The following is a 13,798-nucleotide window of genomic DNA, read 5'->3' as shown; positions in this document are numbered from 1 at the left end:
AGGGGGATGGTGAGATGGCTCGGTAGGTAAAGGGGTTTGCTTCCAAGCTCTTGAAGACCTGAGTTCAATCCCCAAGACCTACACAGGGGAAGGAAAGAACTGATTCTCAAGCTCTACCCTGACCTGCACACATGTGCTGTGACACATACATACCCTTGTATGCACATATATCACACACACACACACACACACACACACACACACACACACACACAAGAGGTTATGATAGGATAAATAAACAAACAAACAAACAAATAAATAAGAGAAGCATACCATGTGGCCTAAGTCTCCTCCCTGCTGGGCATTTACTAGATTTTTAAGTTTATCATAGGATGTTTTTCTGAGGACATTAACTTGCACCAAAAAGAAAAAAGAGAAAACAAAACAAAAAAAAAAACACAAAAAAACCCCTCCTTCACCAATTTTCTCAGTATCTCATATTTTCCTGCAAAAAAACCACAACTCTGTATTACTGTTATTTTTTTACTCATTATAAAAATAACACAGATTCTTTAAAAGTCAAAACAATAAAGCCTCATAAAATACAGACTAGCAAAATATGAAATAAATCTCTAAAACACACACATATTTTCAGGCTTTTTATGCTTATATATATACCTAATTCTGCACATTATTTCTGCAAAAATGGAGTTTTAGCCCCAATAATTTATCCCTCGCTTCTTTTTACCTGACAAGATGTATTTCAGCATCATTCATAATGAAACTATAAAATTTCCTTTCTAGAATATGCTGTCATTTACGCAGCCAATCCTGTCCTGTTGAACAGGCCTGTTATTTCCAATGTTCTTCACAATAAATAAATAAATAAATAAATAAATAAATAAATAAATAAATAAATAAATAAAAGCAACAATGGATTCTTGGCCACTGGCCCTGTGAGTCCTCAGTTGCCTCAGACTGTTCTGTCAAAAGCTGAGCCTATGCACTTAAACTCACTCTGAGCCTACCACTGTGCTTGGTGCCTGCTTTACTGGTCCAGTTGTGTCAAGAAAGTCATACCGAAGGCTGTCCTGACCTTTGTGACACAAGAAGCTTTAGGTTCTGCAGGGTCAGAGTGGCTTTTTGAGATGAGCTATTTACAGCTACTGTTGTAGGTTCTTTTTTGGTACAAAAACAAAACAAAACAAAACAAAAAATCATTCTGCCTTCTGCTCTGAGGGTGAGATACAAGACTCTCCCTACATGCCCTATGGGCAGACTTTCCTCTCTCCAAACCCTTTCCTCATTTCCACTTCAGAAGCACAGATGGTAAGTCCCAGACCCCAACTGGCTTGAAGATAGGGGCCTGTGTTAATCTCGGAAAGCCACCATGCTGACCTACCCCAGACATTGCAAAGTTCTGAAAGTCTGTTCTCTTTGGCAGGTAGAGTATTTAAAATATTTTGAATCTGCTGCCAACATTTTTACACCTAGAGACCTTACAAAAACCCACAGTTCTTCCTGAAAAGCTCAGAGTTTGTCACTACATTGTACCCCTAGTCCACTCAGGCACTTGTCACTTCATTGGATGGTGGTGGCCCTTTTAGATGCAAATGTGGCCCTGGGATTCCCTGAGGTACCTCACTTAAGCACACAGAGACTTCTGACTCAGTAGCCCTGGTGGGCTCATTAAAATTACTTCCTTGGGGCTGTAGAGCAGATGGTTAAGCCCAAACGCTAACAAAGGAGAGTAGAGGGGGACCTTAGCTGGTTCAGGAGTTGAAATAGCATGGGGGCCATGTCTCCCTCCAGACACTCTCCTGGATGTTGTTGAGCACAGACATCAAAGGGGTCTAAACGGGCAGCAATGAGATAGGATTGGGCCACGTAGGAAGAATAGGTGTTTCCAAATTCCAGACTTCACCAATGACTGTTACCAGCAGAGCTGGTATAAAAACAGCACTCTCTGGGGCTGGAGAGACCGCTCAGTGGTTAAGAGCACTGACTGCTCTTCCAGAGGTCCTGAGTTCAATTCCCAACACCCACATGGCAGCTTACAACTGTCTGTAACTCCAAGATCTGACACTCTCACGCAGACATAAATACAGGCAAAACACCACCGCACATAAAATAATGTGTGTGTGTGTGTGTGTGTGTGTGTGTGTGTGTGTGTATAAACAGCTTCATCCCTCTCTCCTCCCTTTCCTCCATACCCCCTCTCTTTCTGTTCTACCACAGGCCCCAGTTTTCATCTTCAATCAATGCTGGCAGGATGAGTTGAATCTTTCTGCCAGGGCTGCTCCCCCACTTCCCGTCTACCCCAGCTCAACTGAGCGGCTAGAAATCTTTCCGAGACAACCTTGAGTTAGTCAGTATTCCATCCCTGTGACAGAATCTCTGAGAAAATGAGGTTATCCCGAAGAAAGTTTTATTTTTGACTCTGGTTCAGAAGCTTCAGTCCGCTGTTACCTGGTACTGTAGGATCGATTATCAATAATGTATCAAAGTCCCCTCCCTTTGCTCTTGATTCCGCTCTTAGTTCCTTTCCGCAGGATTTTTCTCAGGGTTCAGAACTAAAATGTCAGTTGCAAAGAGACAGGGGGCTGGGAGTGTCAATGTGTCTGAATAACTGAGCTCTCTGTGGACTACAGCTCAGGGCCTTTCTAGCCTCTCTCTCTCCCCTGCTCTCCTCTCCTTTAAGCTTTCCCAGAGCACCCTAAAGAAAGGACCAGAGCATCCCTTTGTGAATTGCATTCTCGTGGACTCTTATAGGATCGAGCTGCTACTCAAGCTCACAGCCCAGCATGTCTGTGTACTAGCCTGTGACTCTCGGCAAACCACGTGTTTCCTTCCTTTACTGTCATGTCATATTACCGCTGGGCAGAACATTATGTAGCACCCTGAACTCTGTCCAGGATAGCCTCAAACTTCATGTTTTTGTCTTCATCAGAATATGCATATCCCTAATGGACCCAGGATTAGGTGATCCAAAGCATTTAAAACACTTAGCAAAAACTGGGCATCATAGCACACACCTGTGATCCCAGCACATAGAGTGGATCATAATTTGAAGCCATCCTGGCCTACATAGTAAGTTCTAGGCTAGCCTAGGTTATATTATAAGACATTGTTTCAAGAGTAGAAGGGGAGAAGTCACTTAGCATAGCATCTGGCATCACTTATCATAGTACCTGGCATCACTTAACATAGCACCTAGTATCACTTAGCACAGCACCTGACATCACTTAGCATACATAGCACCTAGCATCACTTAGCATAGCACCTGGCACATACCCAGGGTCCAACAAATACTAGATTTTATAATTACCACTTAGAAGGTTGGATGGCTGGACTGAAGAGCTCCCTGTGCCCTATGCAAGAGTCCATTTGTCCTGTCTCCACCAGACACCTTATCACCACATCTTGTAACTCATCACACTTCTCCCTACACAGATACCTGTATAAATTGCGTGACCTTCACCTGGACTGTGACAACTACACAGAGGCTGCCTACACACTCCTCCTCCACACCTGGCTTCTCAAGGTACTGTCCCAGGAAGACATCCACGCTGAGATCCCCACTGAGTCCTCACTGCAAGCTGAAGAGTTTTAAAAAGGATGAAAGAAAGGATCAAAAGAAATGGGGAAAGAAAGTCAAGGGAATTTTCCTTTTCTTGGTGCCCCTCAAACTCCTTACTTATGTCTCTGTGCCATTTCACCTGCTCCCCGCGGTACTGAGTGACCTTTACCTATCATACCTGAAAGTCTCTGGGACATACATCTTCAGTACTGTATAGCATCTAACTTGTTGTGGGGGATAAATCACTGGCCTGCCCACTGAACAGCTTTCCCTATCTAGCAGACGTTGCTGCAAAAGCACGAACTTCTTTCCTTTGGCTTTTGAAGTCCTTTGGCCATGTCTCATTGAGATTTAGAGAAAATCCCCAAAGTCCACACTGTGAAACCACTAGAAAGCCAAAGTTGCCCAATTGAGCCAAAAATCAGAATCACTTCGCAGATGGAAATCACAGACAGCATCTGCCTGACCACACACACCAGGACCTTGGGGGAGGCCAGCAGGGTCCATCTTGCTCCTCCTCAGAGAAGCTCTCAGAGCTCACGGTCCTTGGTTCATCTGCTCTGTCTGATATCATCAGAACTAGAGGGCAACCTCCTAGCACCCCAAGGACTCATACCCATAAGGGCAGCTTCCCCATGCAACCCTGGGTTTTCAAAGATGAGCTGAGATGCGGAAAGGGGAGACATAGGAGTATCATAATTTGAAGCCATCTTGGCCTACATAGTAAGGACCTGGACAGGGTGGTTACTGCCTTTCATCCTGGGAAGACATCTGTCCTTGGCTGCCACTTATCTCTGTGTTTCTTCCCCATGTTCTCTCGGTAGTGGTCGGATGAGCAGTGTGCGTCCCAGGTCATGCAGACAGGCCAGCAGCACCCTCAGACCCACCGGCAGCTGAAGGAGACGCTCTATGAGACCATCATAGGCTACTTTGACAAAGGAAAGGTAATTGGAGCCCGTCATCCTCTCTCTGTGTCGGGGCGTCGGCCAGTGGGAGGGACAGGTCTCTCTTGTGCTGTGTACTTAGTCCTTCTTTTTAAACACCTGGACCATTGTATTTTCTTTGCCCAGCTTGGAGCATCCCCACCACATCTGTCCACTGGCAGGTTGGATCTTTTCACTCTTCAGGATGAAGAGCTTCCTCAACCACCTTCAGCACCCTGTGCTAGCCACTATGCTACTATTGATAATCCTTTCCTTACATAGGGTTTATTTGCCCGCTTGTTGGCTCCTCGTTCGCAAAACTTTTGTTTCATCCACTGCTGGATGCCTGGTGGCTAAAGTGGAACCTTACACCCAGGAGCTGATGATACGGGTTGGGTAAATGGGCACATCTGTGGGTGAAACCGTGCTGCCCTGGATCTCTTCAGCAAGGACGCTGGCAGGGTTGCCCAGGAGCTGAAGCGAACCAGCTGCTACCCAGCCCCAGCTTCCAGCAGACCTCGAGGCAGCTCCAACCTTCATCTTGAGAGGCAAGATGGAGCGCCACCATCTGCCCTGTAGGCAACACAGCACATGCTCCATGCCTGGGCATTTCATTGCTCATGCCCAGCCACAGTTTTCTGTCTCTTCTGATGTTCTAGTTCTCCTGCTACCGTGGCAAGATACTAAGGGTATCTGCTTCTTCGTTGTAAGTTGTAGGAGGAAAGAAAGGTCATAAACGCCAGCATGGTAGCCAGCAGGCAGCAAGGTCATCTTGTTAGACTGTAATGGCCACCATTGCTACCTAACTAGGCCACTTCCTCTGTGAGGCCCTCCGTATGTACTCTGGCTCACGCCCAGCCCTACTTTGCTGTGACTGGGAAGACCTCTCTCCATCTATTGGGATCCCGATGGGTTCTTGGTTTAGATTTGTTCTGCCTCTGCAGTTTATTGCCTCTGCCTTGGTCTGTTCTTCTCCCTTTCCCCAGAATGATGACATGAGGTAATGTCTACAGAGGGCTTATAAATTCCTAAGGCTCAGCAGCTGGAGAAGACTGTCCTAGAATTTATGATTATAAGCCTCTTGAGGGCAGAGACTCTGCCATCTTTGAACCTCTCGCCCCTCTAGCCATCAGATATGAGCCTTTCTATTTGTTTATTGCTGATTACATCAATCTGACTGGGAGAGTCCCAAAAGGGGGTGAGCTCTGTCTCCAGCTTGGGATTTGGCCCAGCCACCCTGTGCTGAGCAGACAGGAGGAAGACACAAGTGCCCCATGCTCAAAGCACTTGCTGTCTTGTTGCTAAATCAGAGACGCCAGTTATTGTCAGGTTTTGCATGTTTTCCTTTGGTACTGTGCAACGATGAGGTTGGGGACAGGGGAACGTGGTGGTACCTGGGCGTATAGAGGAGGCAGCAGATGATACAGCTCACCCTGAAAACCATGGTCATGGAAACTTCTAGAATAAAACCTAAACTCTTTTGCTCCCGTCAGCTTTCCTTCCCTACAGACACACATAGGCCATCACTCCATAAGCCTGTCTTGACACCACCTGATACAGTACCTCCCCAAACCCAGCAGTTCTAAACACCTCCTTTTGCTTCACCTCAGATGTTCGTGAGAGCAAAAATGGTGTCTCTTTGACTGCACAGATGGATGGATATCTGTGCACCGGCCCCAGAACCCAGTCACTTACTCCATAACCAGTGTGTAAAGCTAGTGAGATCAGTTCCTGCCAGAGGTCCCAGGGGACTGAAGGGAATGCTGGGAGTCTGACTACCGCCCTGCCCCCTCTTAGCCTTTTAGAAATCTCTTCGTGCACGGAGACCCCATTGCTTCTTTCTGTTCCTATACTGGTGGGAAGCTTGCAAAACACACACACACACACACACACACACACACACACACACACACACACACACACACCCTGTTGTGTCCAACAGCCCTCTGGCCCAGCCAGGTTCATTACCCAACCTTCTTGTTCAGGGTGAAGCTGGCAGACTGGGGTCCTCCTGGCACATAAAGCATTTTTATGCTGCTCACTAAGCTGTCTTGGGTTTACTGCCATGGCTCCTCTGCTCCATGCTTGGTTTTATTTATTTCTATGCTTGGATGCAGAGAGCACTTTCCTTAAGAAGCTCACTATGAATTTTGGCAGCCTCTACTCTCGCCTCCCCCGCCTCCCCTGGCTTCTCCATTTAGGTGCATTTTCTGTTTTAAACCCAGCGTGGAGTGGGAATGGGTATCCTCTGAGACTGTCGAGCTCCAGCCAACCCTGCTTCTCCCCACGCCCGGCTGCAGAACTCACGGATGCCTCTGTAGTCCAAGATGGGGGATGGTCTTGACATCGGCTTAAAATCAAATGGCACAGAATAAGCTTCTGTGTCCGGGGTTCATATTTTTCCGTTTATTTTAAAAACAGAGAAGACCCACTTTGAAAGTTTTAATGTTTTATTACTCTAGTGTATCCATCTCTGTGCTGCTCCGTGCTTAACTCCCACAACCACCTCACCCCATTAGGAACTGACAGAGAGGATCACAGATTGAATATCGGAACCCAATTCCATCCCCAGAAATGCTCTGACCTCAGGCCATTCGTTTACTTCAGTGGGAACCATTCCTCTCTAGCAAAGGGTTCTGATGCCTCCCCTTTCCTAACCTGCACTCTGGGAAGGCAAGGGACTCAGGGAGTGAGCCTAAGTCATCAAGTACTTACAACGCTTCAAAGGGAGCCCACTCTTGGTTGGGCAGATGAACCTCCATTTTTCACCTAGAAATGGGCATGATGTTAATGACCTCTCCCCAGACACTTAGGAAGAATCAGAGCACATGTAAACAGCCTACTCTATTATTCATTAAAGGGGCAGGCTGGGAAGCCGAGGAAAGGTTAGACTACTACCAAATTACAGGCTCGCACTGTGTGAGCACCAGGACTGGGTAAGAGGATGTCTGCGGTTGCAACTCTTAGCAGGCGACGGCAAGGCTCAAGTCCCTTCTTCAGCAAAGCCACCTCTAACCATTGTGTCCATGATGCTCCTGTAGATGTGGGAGGAGGCCATCAGCCTGTGCAAGGAGTTGGCGGAACAGTATGAGATGGAGGTCTTTGACTACGAGCTGCTCAGCCAGAACCTGGTAAGGTCTCCTTCCCCCAGAGAGCCATGCATGCACGCCTCGCACAGTGCTCGCTCAGCTCAGAGACAGGGGAAAGCAAGGTCTGTGGGTTTAGGGAGACGGAAGGATGGAGAAGGGCCTGATGAGGTCGTGGTGAACATCACCCTTCCATGGTTAGATGGAGCCGCAGCTGCCGCAGCTGCTGCACTCCCAGCAAATGCTCTGTTGCATTTGCAGTAAAGGTTTCACAAATCACCAAACCAATTAAATAAAGGCGCAACTCTGTGCCTCTCGATGAACAGATAAATCACTTTAACACGCTTCCCATCTGGTTGTTCCCATTAGCATGTTGATGCTCGGGACTAGGGTGGGGGAAATCAGAGGAGAGGGACCAGCCTTCCCTGCCTACACTGTCAGGGATTAGTAAGGAACTGGGCTCAGCAGGGGAAATAAAGCTCTACTCTTTGGCTGCTTCTTCATCCCTTACCACCATCCATGGTTGCCCAAGTGTCAGGCCGAGAACCTTATTCTCAGCCCATAAAGTCCAATGTAGACATTTCCAGGAAAATGGTAAAACGAGAGTCAGAATGTTGAAGGGATAGATCAACAGCTCGGGCAGGGGACAGAGGGCTAGAGTGGTAATCGTATGAAAGTCTGCTGAGCTCTTAGCTTTATGTAAGATAAGACTCAAATACAAACATGTCAGCGCCAGCGTGGACTCAACGGCAATATCCCCTGAACATACACATGTTCGCAGACACAGAGGTGCTGCGGTCTTCCAAATGTGCGAGTTTATGTGCAGACACATGCCAGGGCATCCTGCATACTCCCAACATACATTCCCCTCCCTGAATGCGTCACACACCATCCAGGCACCTGCCTAGATCCGCATGTAAGTTTTAGGCCACATCAAGTGATCCTTGTGACGCATCTCTTCATATGCTTGCGTCAAGATTTCTTTAGGATCAATAGCGGTTGCAGGGCGTGGGGAAGTGTGGAGAGAGCTGCAAACTGTTTTCAGGGATATGAACATTTGAAAAGCACACACCTCTTGGAGTGCACAAAATAGGTTAGGTGCATGTGCACACACAGGAAGATGTTTCCACCCATTGGGTCATCCATGCCTCTCAGCAAGACCTGTCACTGTCACTGCCACCTGTTCACAGAGAAGGGGGTACAGTGGGGATGGCAGGGTCCCCAGCTGGGGCTCTTACTTCAAGCACTGGAGATACAAGAATGACATGGGTAAATGCTTTCCTCCAAGCGGGTCGCCTAGCACAGTAGGCATGGGCTCTAAGCATGGCTCTATCCACTGTAATAGAGGCATAGCTGCAGGCACACCATTGTCCACACTTGGTTCTGGGGTGAGCATAACATCAGAACTGTGGATTGTTTTAGTTGAATATGCCTTGGATACACACCATGTTGTCTTAATACAAGTCATGTTTTCTTTTTTCAGACCCAGCAGGCCAAGTTCTATGAAAACATCATGAAGATCCTCAGACCCAAACCAGACTACTTTGCCGTTGGATACTACGGCCAGGGGTTCCCCTCCTTTCTACGGGTGGGTTTGCCAGTGACTCAGGCCAGGGTCTGAGGACCTCGGGACCATAGCTGTTCCTCTGTGCTTTGAAGATCTGCTTGCTCCCGGAAGCTTGAAGCTCAGGAGCTGAGTGATGCTGTCCAAGGACTGCCACTGTCCCCAGTAGAGTCCTAAGTCAGCCTAACCATCAATGGTAGTGATTACATCACACATGGAACTGCAGAGAGGAGTAGTCAGGGCCCCGATGCAGGAATGAGGCGTTCAGAGAACGACCACCTGAGACCGGCTATCGAGGAACTCCAAGGCAGTAGCTCTCTGTTCTCTCACAGACTTCCTTTGCTTTCTTGATGTTTATTGGAGTCACAGGGCGTCCCTTCATGTGTGTGCTATCTCTACAAATGTGCACCATATGTAGAACGAAAACTGAGAAAAACCTCACATGTCTGGCAACTTACTTAAAAATAACAAAAAAGCCCACGGGCTGGGTCCCTCGTTAACATGAACTGTAAGTAATATCTGTGGTTTTTCCAGCTTAAAAAAATCAGTGAGGAACACTTGTGACAGAAGCAGAAGGCGAGAGCAACCTGGTCTGTATAGAAAATTCCAGGCTGTCCTGGGTTCTGTAGAGAGACCCCCATCTCAAGCCAATAAACAAAAATAGCGAGAAGAGTAAATCCCTCTGAAGCCCGACCCAAGGAAAGGGCTCCATATCCATGGCTGCAGTGTTGATCTGTCATAATCACATGGTACCCGCTCCACCGGAAAGCTATATGTCAGATCAGTGTGAACGAGAAGGACAAATGACACTCTTAGTATCACTATGGAAGTAGTTTTGATCCTGTGTCCCCCAAACGAATTTTTTGAGACACGTGGGGTCCCTGCAGCATCCTTTCTGGTCAGTATCTTGGTGGCTGCTTTTAGACTGTAGCAGGTTGGATTTTGATATACACAGGATTGCTTCGAGTTTGTGAGTCAGAAAGATGCCAGGTCCATGACAGATCTGACCCTTGAAATGACCTTGGTTTACAGTGTGGTCTACTAAGTCTCTCACTGTGGCCAGCCAACATGGAAGCCACAATAGGCTTACAGGAGAGACTCCCATGAAGAGCTGTACGGTAGGTGTGGAGGGGGGATGCTGAGTAGAGCAGCGGAAGCTGTTCAGGCCCGTGGGCTTACCAGACTCTCCTGACCACTTGGTAGGAGTGTTCCTGGGATGATTCCTAGAGACTACACTTTAACCAGTCTAGAGTGAGGGCTGGGAATCTAAACATTTGAAGATGCCCCAGCCCCTCTTGCTGTGTTGATTAAAAGATGAAGAGAGGGGGGATATGTTCTATGGAGGTCTGAGGAAAGGGGGTGTCTCGGAGGGCCCATGCTGAGACACCCCTTCCCCCTGAGGGACCAGCCATGGGATACAGAATAGAGTTTATTCAGTTCATGCCGAGGGGAGTTAAGAGGGTAGTAGGGGCAGAGATAGGGGGAGGGTAGAGAAATAGAAGAGTAGAGGCCGGCCATGAGCATGTGGAGAGAAGGGGAGAGGGGAATGGGGAGAGAGGGGACAAAGGGGGAAGAGAGTAAAAGCAAGAGAGCAAGAGGGTACAAGAGAGTGGGGCGGGGACAAGCAGCCCCTCTTAGAGTGTCAGGCAAGCTTGGCTGTTGCCAGGTAACTGTGAGGGTGGAGCCTAGACAGAATGCTAACACCTCTAATGGCTTGATGCTGCACACATAAGTAAGTTACAGCTTAGGTTTGGACAGAAGAACTTAGCTGCCATCAGACTCAACAAAGACGGCTCAGCCGTGGTCTGGAACAGGTTTCCTACTTTTGTTACCTAGACAAGCCTTACAGTGCTTTCCTGTGGAGTCTCCCCTGTGTATTGTGGGGTGCTTAGCAGCATCCCTGGCCTCTTTCTCTACTGCCAGGAGCATGTCAGCTTTGGCTATGACAATCAAAAGATGGTTCCAGGAGTCGTCCATGTCCCCAGGGAGCTCAAATCATTCCCATAGCTTATGTTCTAGAGGAGGCTAATGTGGTCAGAGAAAGGTAAAGAAAATGGCTGCATAGGCTCAGGGCCAGTAGCCAGTAATGAAGGGCCTGGATATTGGTTCCTTCTAGCATACAACTCTATACTTTGGTGGCCTCACTGAAGGGCAACTTTACAGGCCGTAAATGAAGTGGACGTGACACAGTGAATTATCCCGGAAGCTGTTTGTAGCTTCCCTCTTTGTCAGCATCTCTGGTCGCCCTTTCCTTCAGAATTAGGCCTGTTAGAGCAGTGGTGTGCACAGCTAAGTCAGCCCCTACTTCAACTGATGAGAAGCTGAGAGGAGAGGGACACTCCCAAAGTCACCCCCTTCTACCAGCCCCAGGCTCATTTTGAACACCTTTCAGCTCTGCTTGAGTGATGAGTCCTGCACGCCCAGGCCCCGGTGTCTCTGACGGGTGTCCTTTCTCTGCAGAACAAAGTGTTCATCTACCGAGGGAAGGAGTACGAGCGGAGAGAGGACTTCCAGATGCAGCTTTTGAGCCAGTTCCCCAACGCAGAAAAGATGAATACGACCTCTGCCCCAGGAGACGATGTGAAGAACGCCCCAGGCCAGTGTATCCTTGGACGATGTCTCTCGGCCAGAGGGTTGGCCATAGCTTTAAGGGCTAGCCATTTCAGAGCTGACACCAGAGTCTCCACGTGTGGGATCCAGAAAAGTCACCGCAGTCATACTGCCCTCTGTAACTGTGGGGGTCCACATGCATGGATTCAACTGACTGTAGGCTGCAATGTCGGCAGGGGGAAAGTGAGGTCATTATACTGTATGCACTGTGGCAACTAACTACATATCAGTGCCCTCTTAGACATCGTAGGTCATTTTGAGGTTGTTTAATGTAAGTGGGAAGTTATGTTGATGCACACACAGGTAATGCACACTTGGTATGAGTGGCATCCCGGCGGTGCTCATGGCAGGGGCCATCCCACGGGTGAACGTGGCCCTTCCTCCATTTTTTTCCATCATGATTACCCTCTCTTGTGCCTGGCTCTGCATCCGGCTTTGTGCAGGGTTTTATACCCAAAGTGGTCTGCCTTCCAGTAGGCACAGAACTCCTATAGTGCACATGACATATGAACAGCTAGTGATAATACTATATATTTATTATACAAGTATGACCCAGGCCAAGAGGAAGGCACACAGGATGCTGAGGTCAAGAGACATTGTTTCTTGAGGACACATTTTTCGTTAAGTAGCTAAACCTTACTGTTGGTAGGGGAGATGGCCCAGACAGGGGGAGGACCGGGAGAGCAGTGCTGTATGAAGATGCCTTTGCCAAGGACCCAAAGGACCTTACATTGCCTGAAGTATAAAACTAACTCCATTCTGAGCCAGCTTCAAGGCTGCCGCAGAGCCCGGGTGACCCAACAGTCTCACCCCCAGCTCGTAGTTCTCTCTGCCACTCCATTTAATTTCTTAAATAAGACTGCTTGTCCTTCCCCACTTCTGTTCCCTCTGTTAGAATGCTCTTCTCTCGCTCCTGGATCGACTGGTTCCCTCTCCAGGATCAGATCCTACCTGGGCACGTCATTTTCAGGAAGAGCTGTTCTTTGGCACCTTATCAAGTTGCCTTTTCTGGGCTCATCATGGCCCTGTGGGCTCGAACTCTCTTTCTGCTGTTGTTTTGTTTTTGTTTTTTCATCCATTCTATTTCGTTTGCACATGAAAGATACATGAACACAGAGGGGATGTCAGTTCCCTGAGAAAAGACCTGTGTAGCCCGTTTTCCGTACTAAACCCCTGCCTCTCCACAGTGCTGGGCATAAAGCTCATTCTGGGAACGTACCCACTGCTCAGCAGAAAGAGAAGGAAAGGAGAGAAATCAAAAGGAGGGGTGGATGTGGGTGAAGGAGGAAGGAAGCCGCAGAGGTGACCAGCTTACCGGGGATACATAGAGCGACGTACAGAGACAGGAGCTGAGGCTGGGAGCATGCGTGCAGCATAGCAACCATGGAGCAAGGCTGGTGCCTTCATGTACTCCGTGCTGCCATAGCAGAAGGTAGGATCATGGAGACGGGGCAGGTTCAGGCTGGCTGTGGAGCCTGGAAGCCCATGACCTCGGCTGGGGACCTGGCACCACACCCTTTAGCACAGATGAAGTTACAGCTTTTAAAGAGGGGTGTCAGGCTGCATGGCTGTTTTGCCCATTCTACTGGAAACCTTAATCCAAATATTTTCCCCCTTGGGTGATAAATATTCACCTGTGACCTTTTCATTATTCCTGCCTGCCCTCCATAGCCATTTGCAGGAGAACGTGCAACTGGTGGCTGGCATCAAAGGCCAGCTCTGGTTACGTATGAGTCCTGGATTATGACTAAGGCTCCGATAGTGGAACCCACGTATTGAACAGCTGTATGGCCTTTTGCTGTGGTATGGTAGAGTGAGCATGTGTCCCCCCCAGCCATGACATTATATTTAGGACCCTGTGATCTGGTTCAGTGCCAGGAACAAGCTGGTAAATCAGAGAGAAAGGTGCTGGCATTTGCTAGGTCTCTTCAGGAGAGAGAGCGCAAACATTACTTCCTGAGAGCCCACAGAATGTTCTAGAATGGGGAAATTTTTCTATATTTCACTGAAGGGAATACATGCTGTAGAGATGAAGCAATTTGCCCAGGGTCGAGAAGGTAATTAGAAAAGATGCAGGGAGTTTTAAATGCTGACT

At 48.2% G+C, this 13,798-nt stretch overlaps 1 protein-coding gene across 1 annotated transcript in view; it reads left to right on the top strand.

The window, feature by feature from the left end:
• LOC116909210 (dedicator of cytokinesis protein 2-like) overlaps positions 1-13,798 on the top strand; it is an 82,155-nt gene that overhangs the window by 43,111 nt on the left and 25,246 nt on the right. Inside the window, exons 9-13 of the mRNA XM_032912712.1 lie at positions 3,394-3,484; positions 4,345-4,464; positions 7,485-7,574; positions 9,013-9,117; positions 11,554-11,695. Of these exons, the coding sequence (XP_032768603.1) occupies positions 3,394-3,484; positions 4,345-4,464; positions 7,485-7,574; positions 9,013-9,117; positions 11,554-11,695 (548 nt within the window). The remainder of the gene's footprint in view (positions 1-3,393; positions 3,485-4,344; positions 4,465-7,484; positions 7,575-9,012; positions 9,118-11,553; positions 11,696-13,798) is intronic.

This window comes from Rattus rattus, chromosome 9, assembly GCF_011064425.1.
Source record: "Rattus rattus isolate New Zealand chromosome 9, Rrattus_CSIRO_v1, whole genome shotgun sequence".
Lineage (NCBI taxonomy): Eukaryota > Metazoa > Chordata > Mammalia > Rodentia > Muridae > Rattus > Rattus rattus.
Note: the sequence above shows the minus strand (reverse complement) of the source record. Positions and strands in the feature narration are given on the sequence as shown.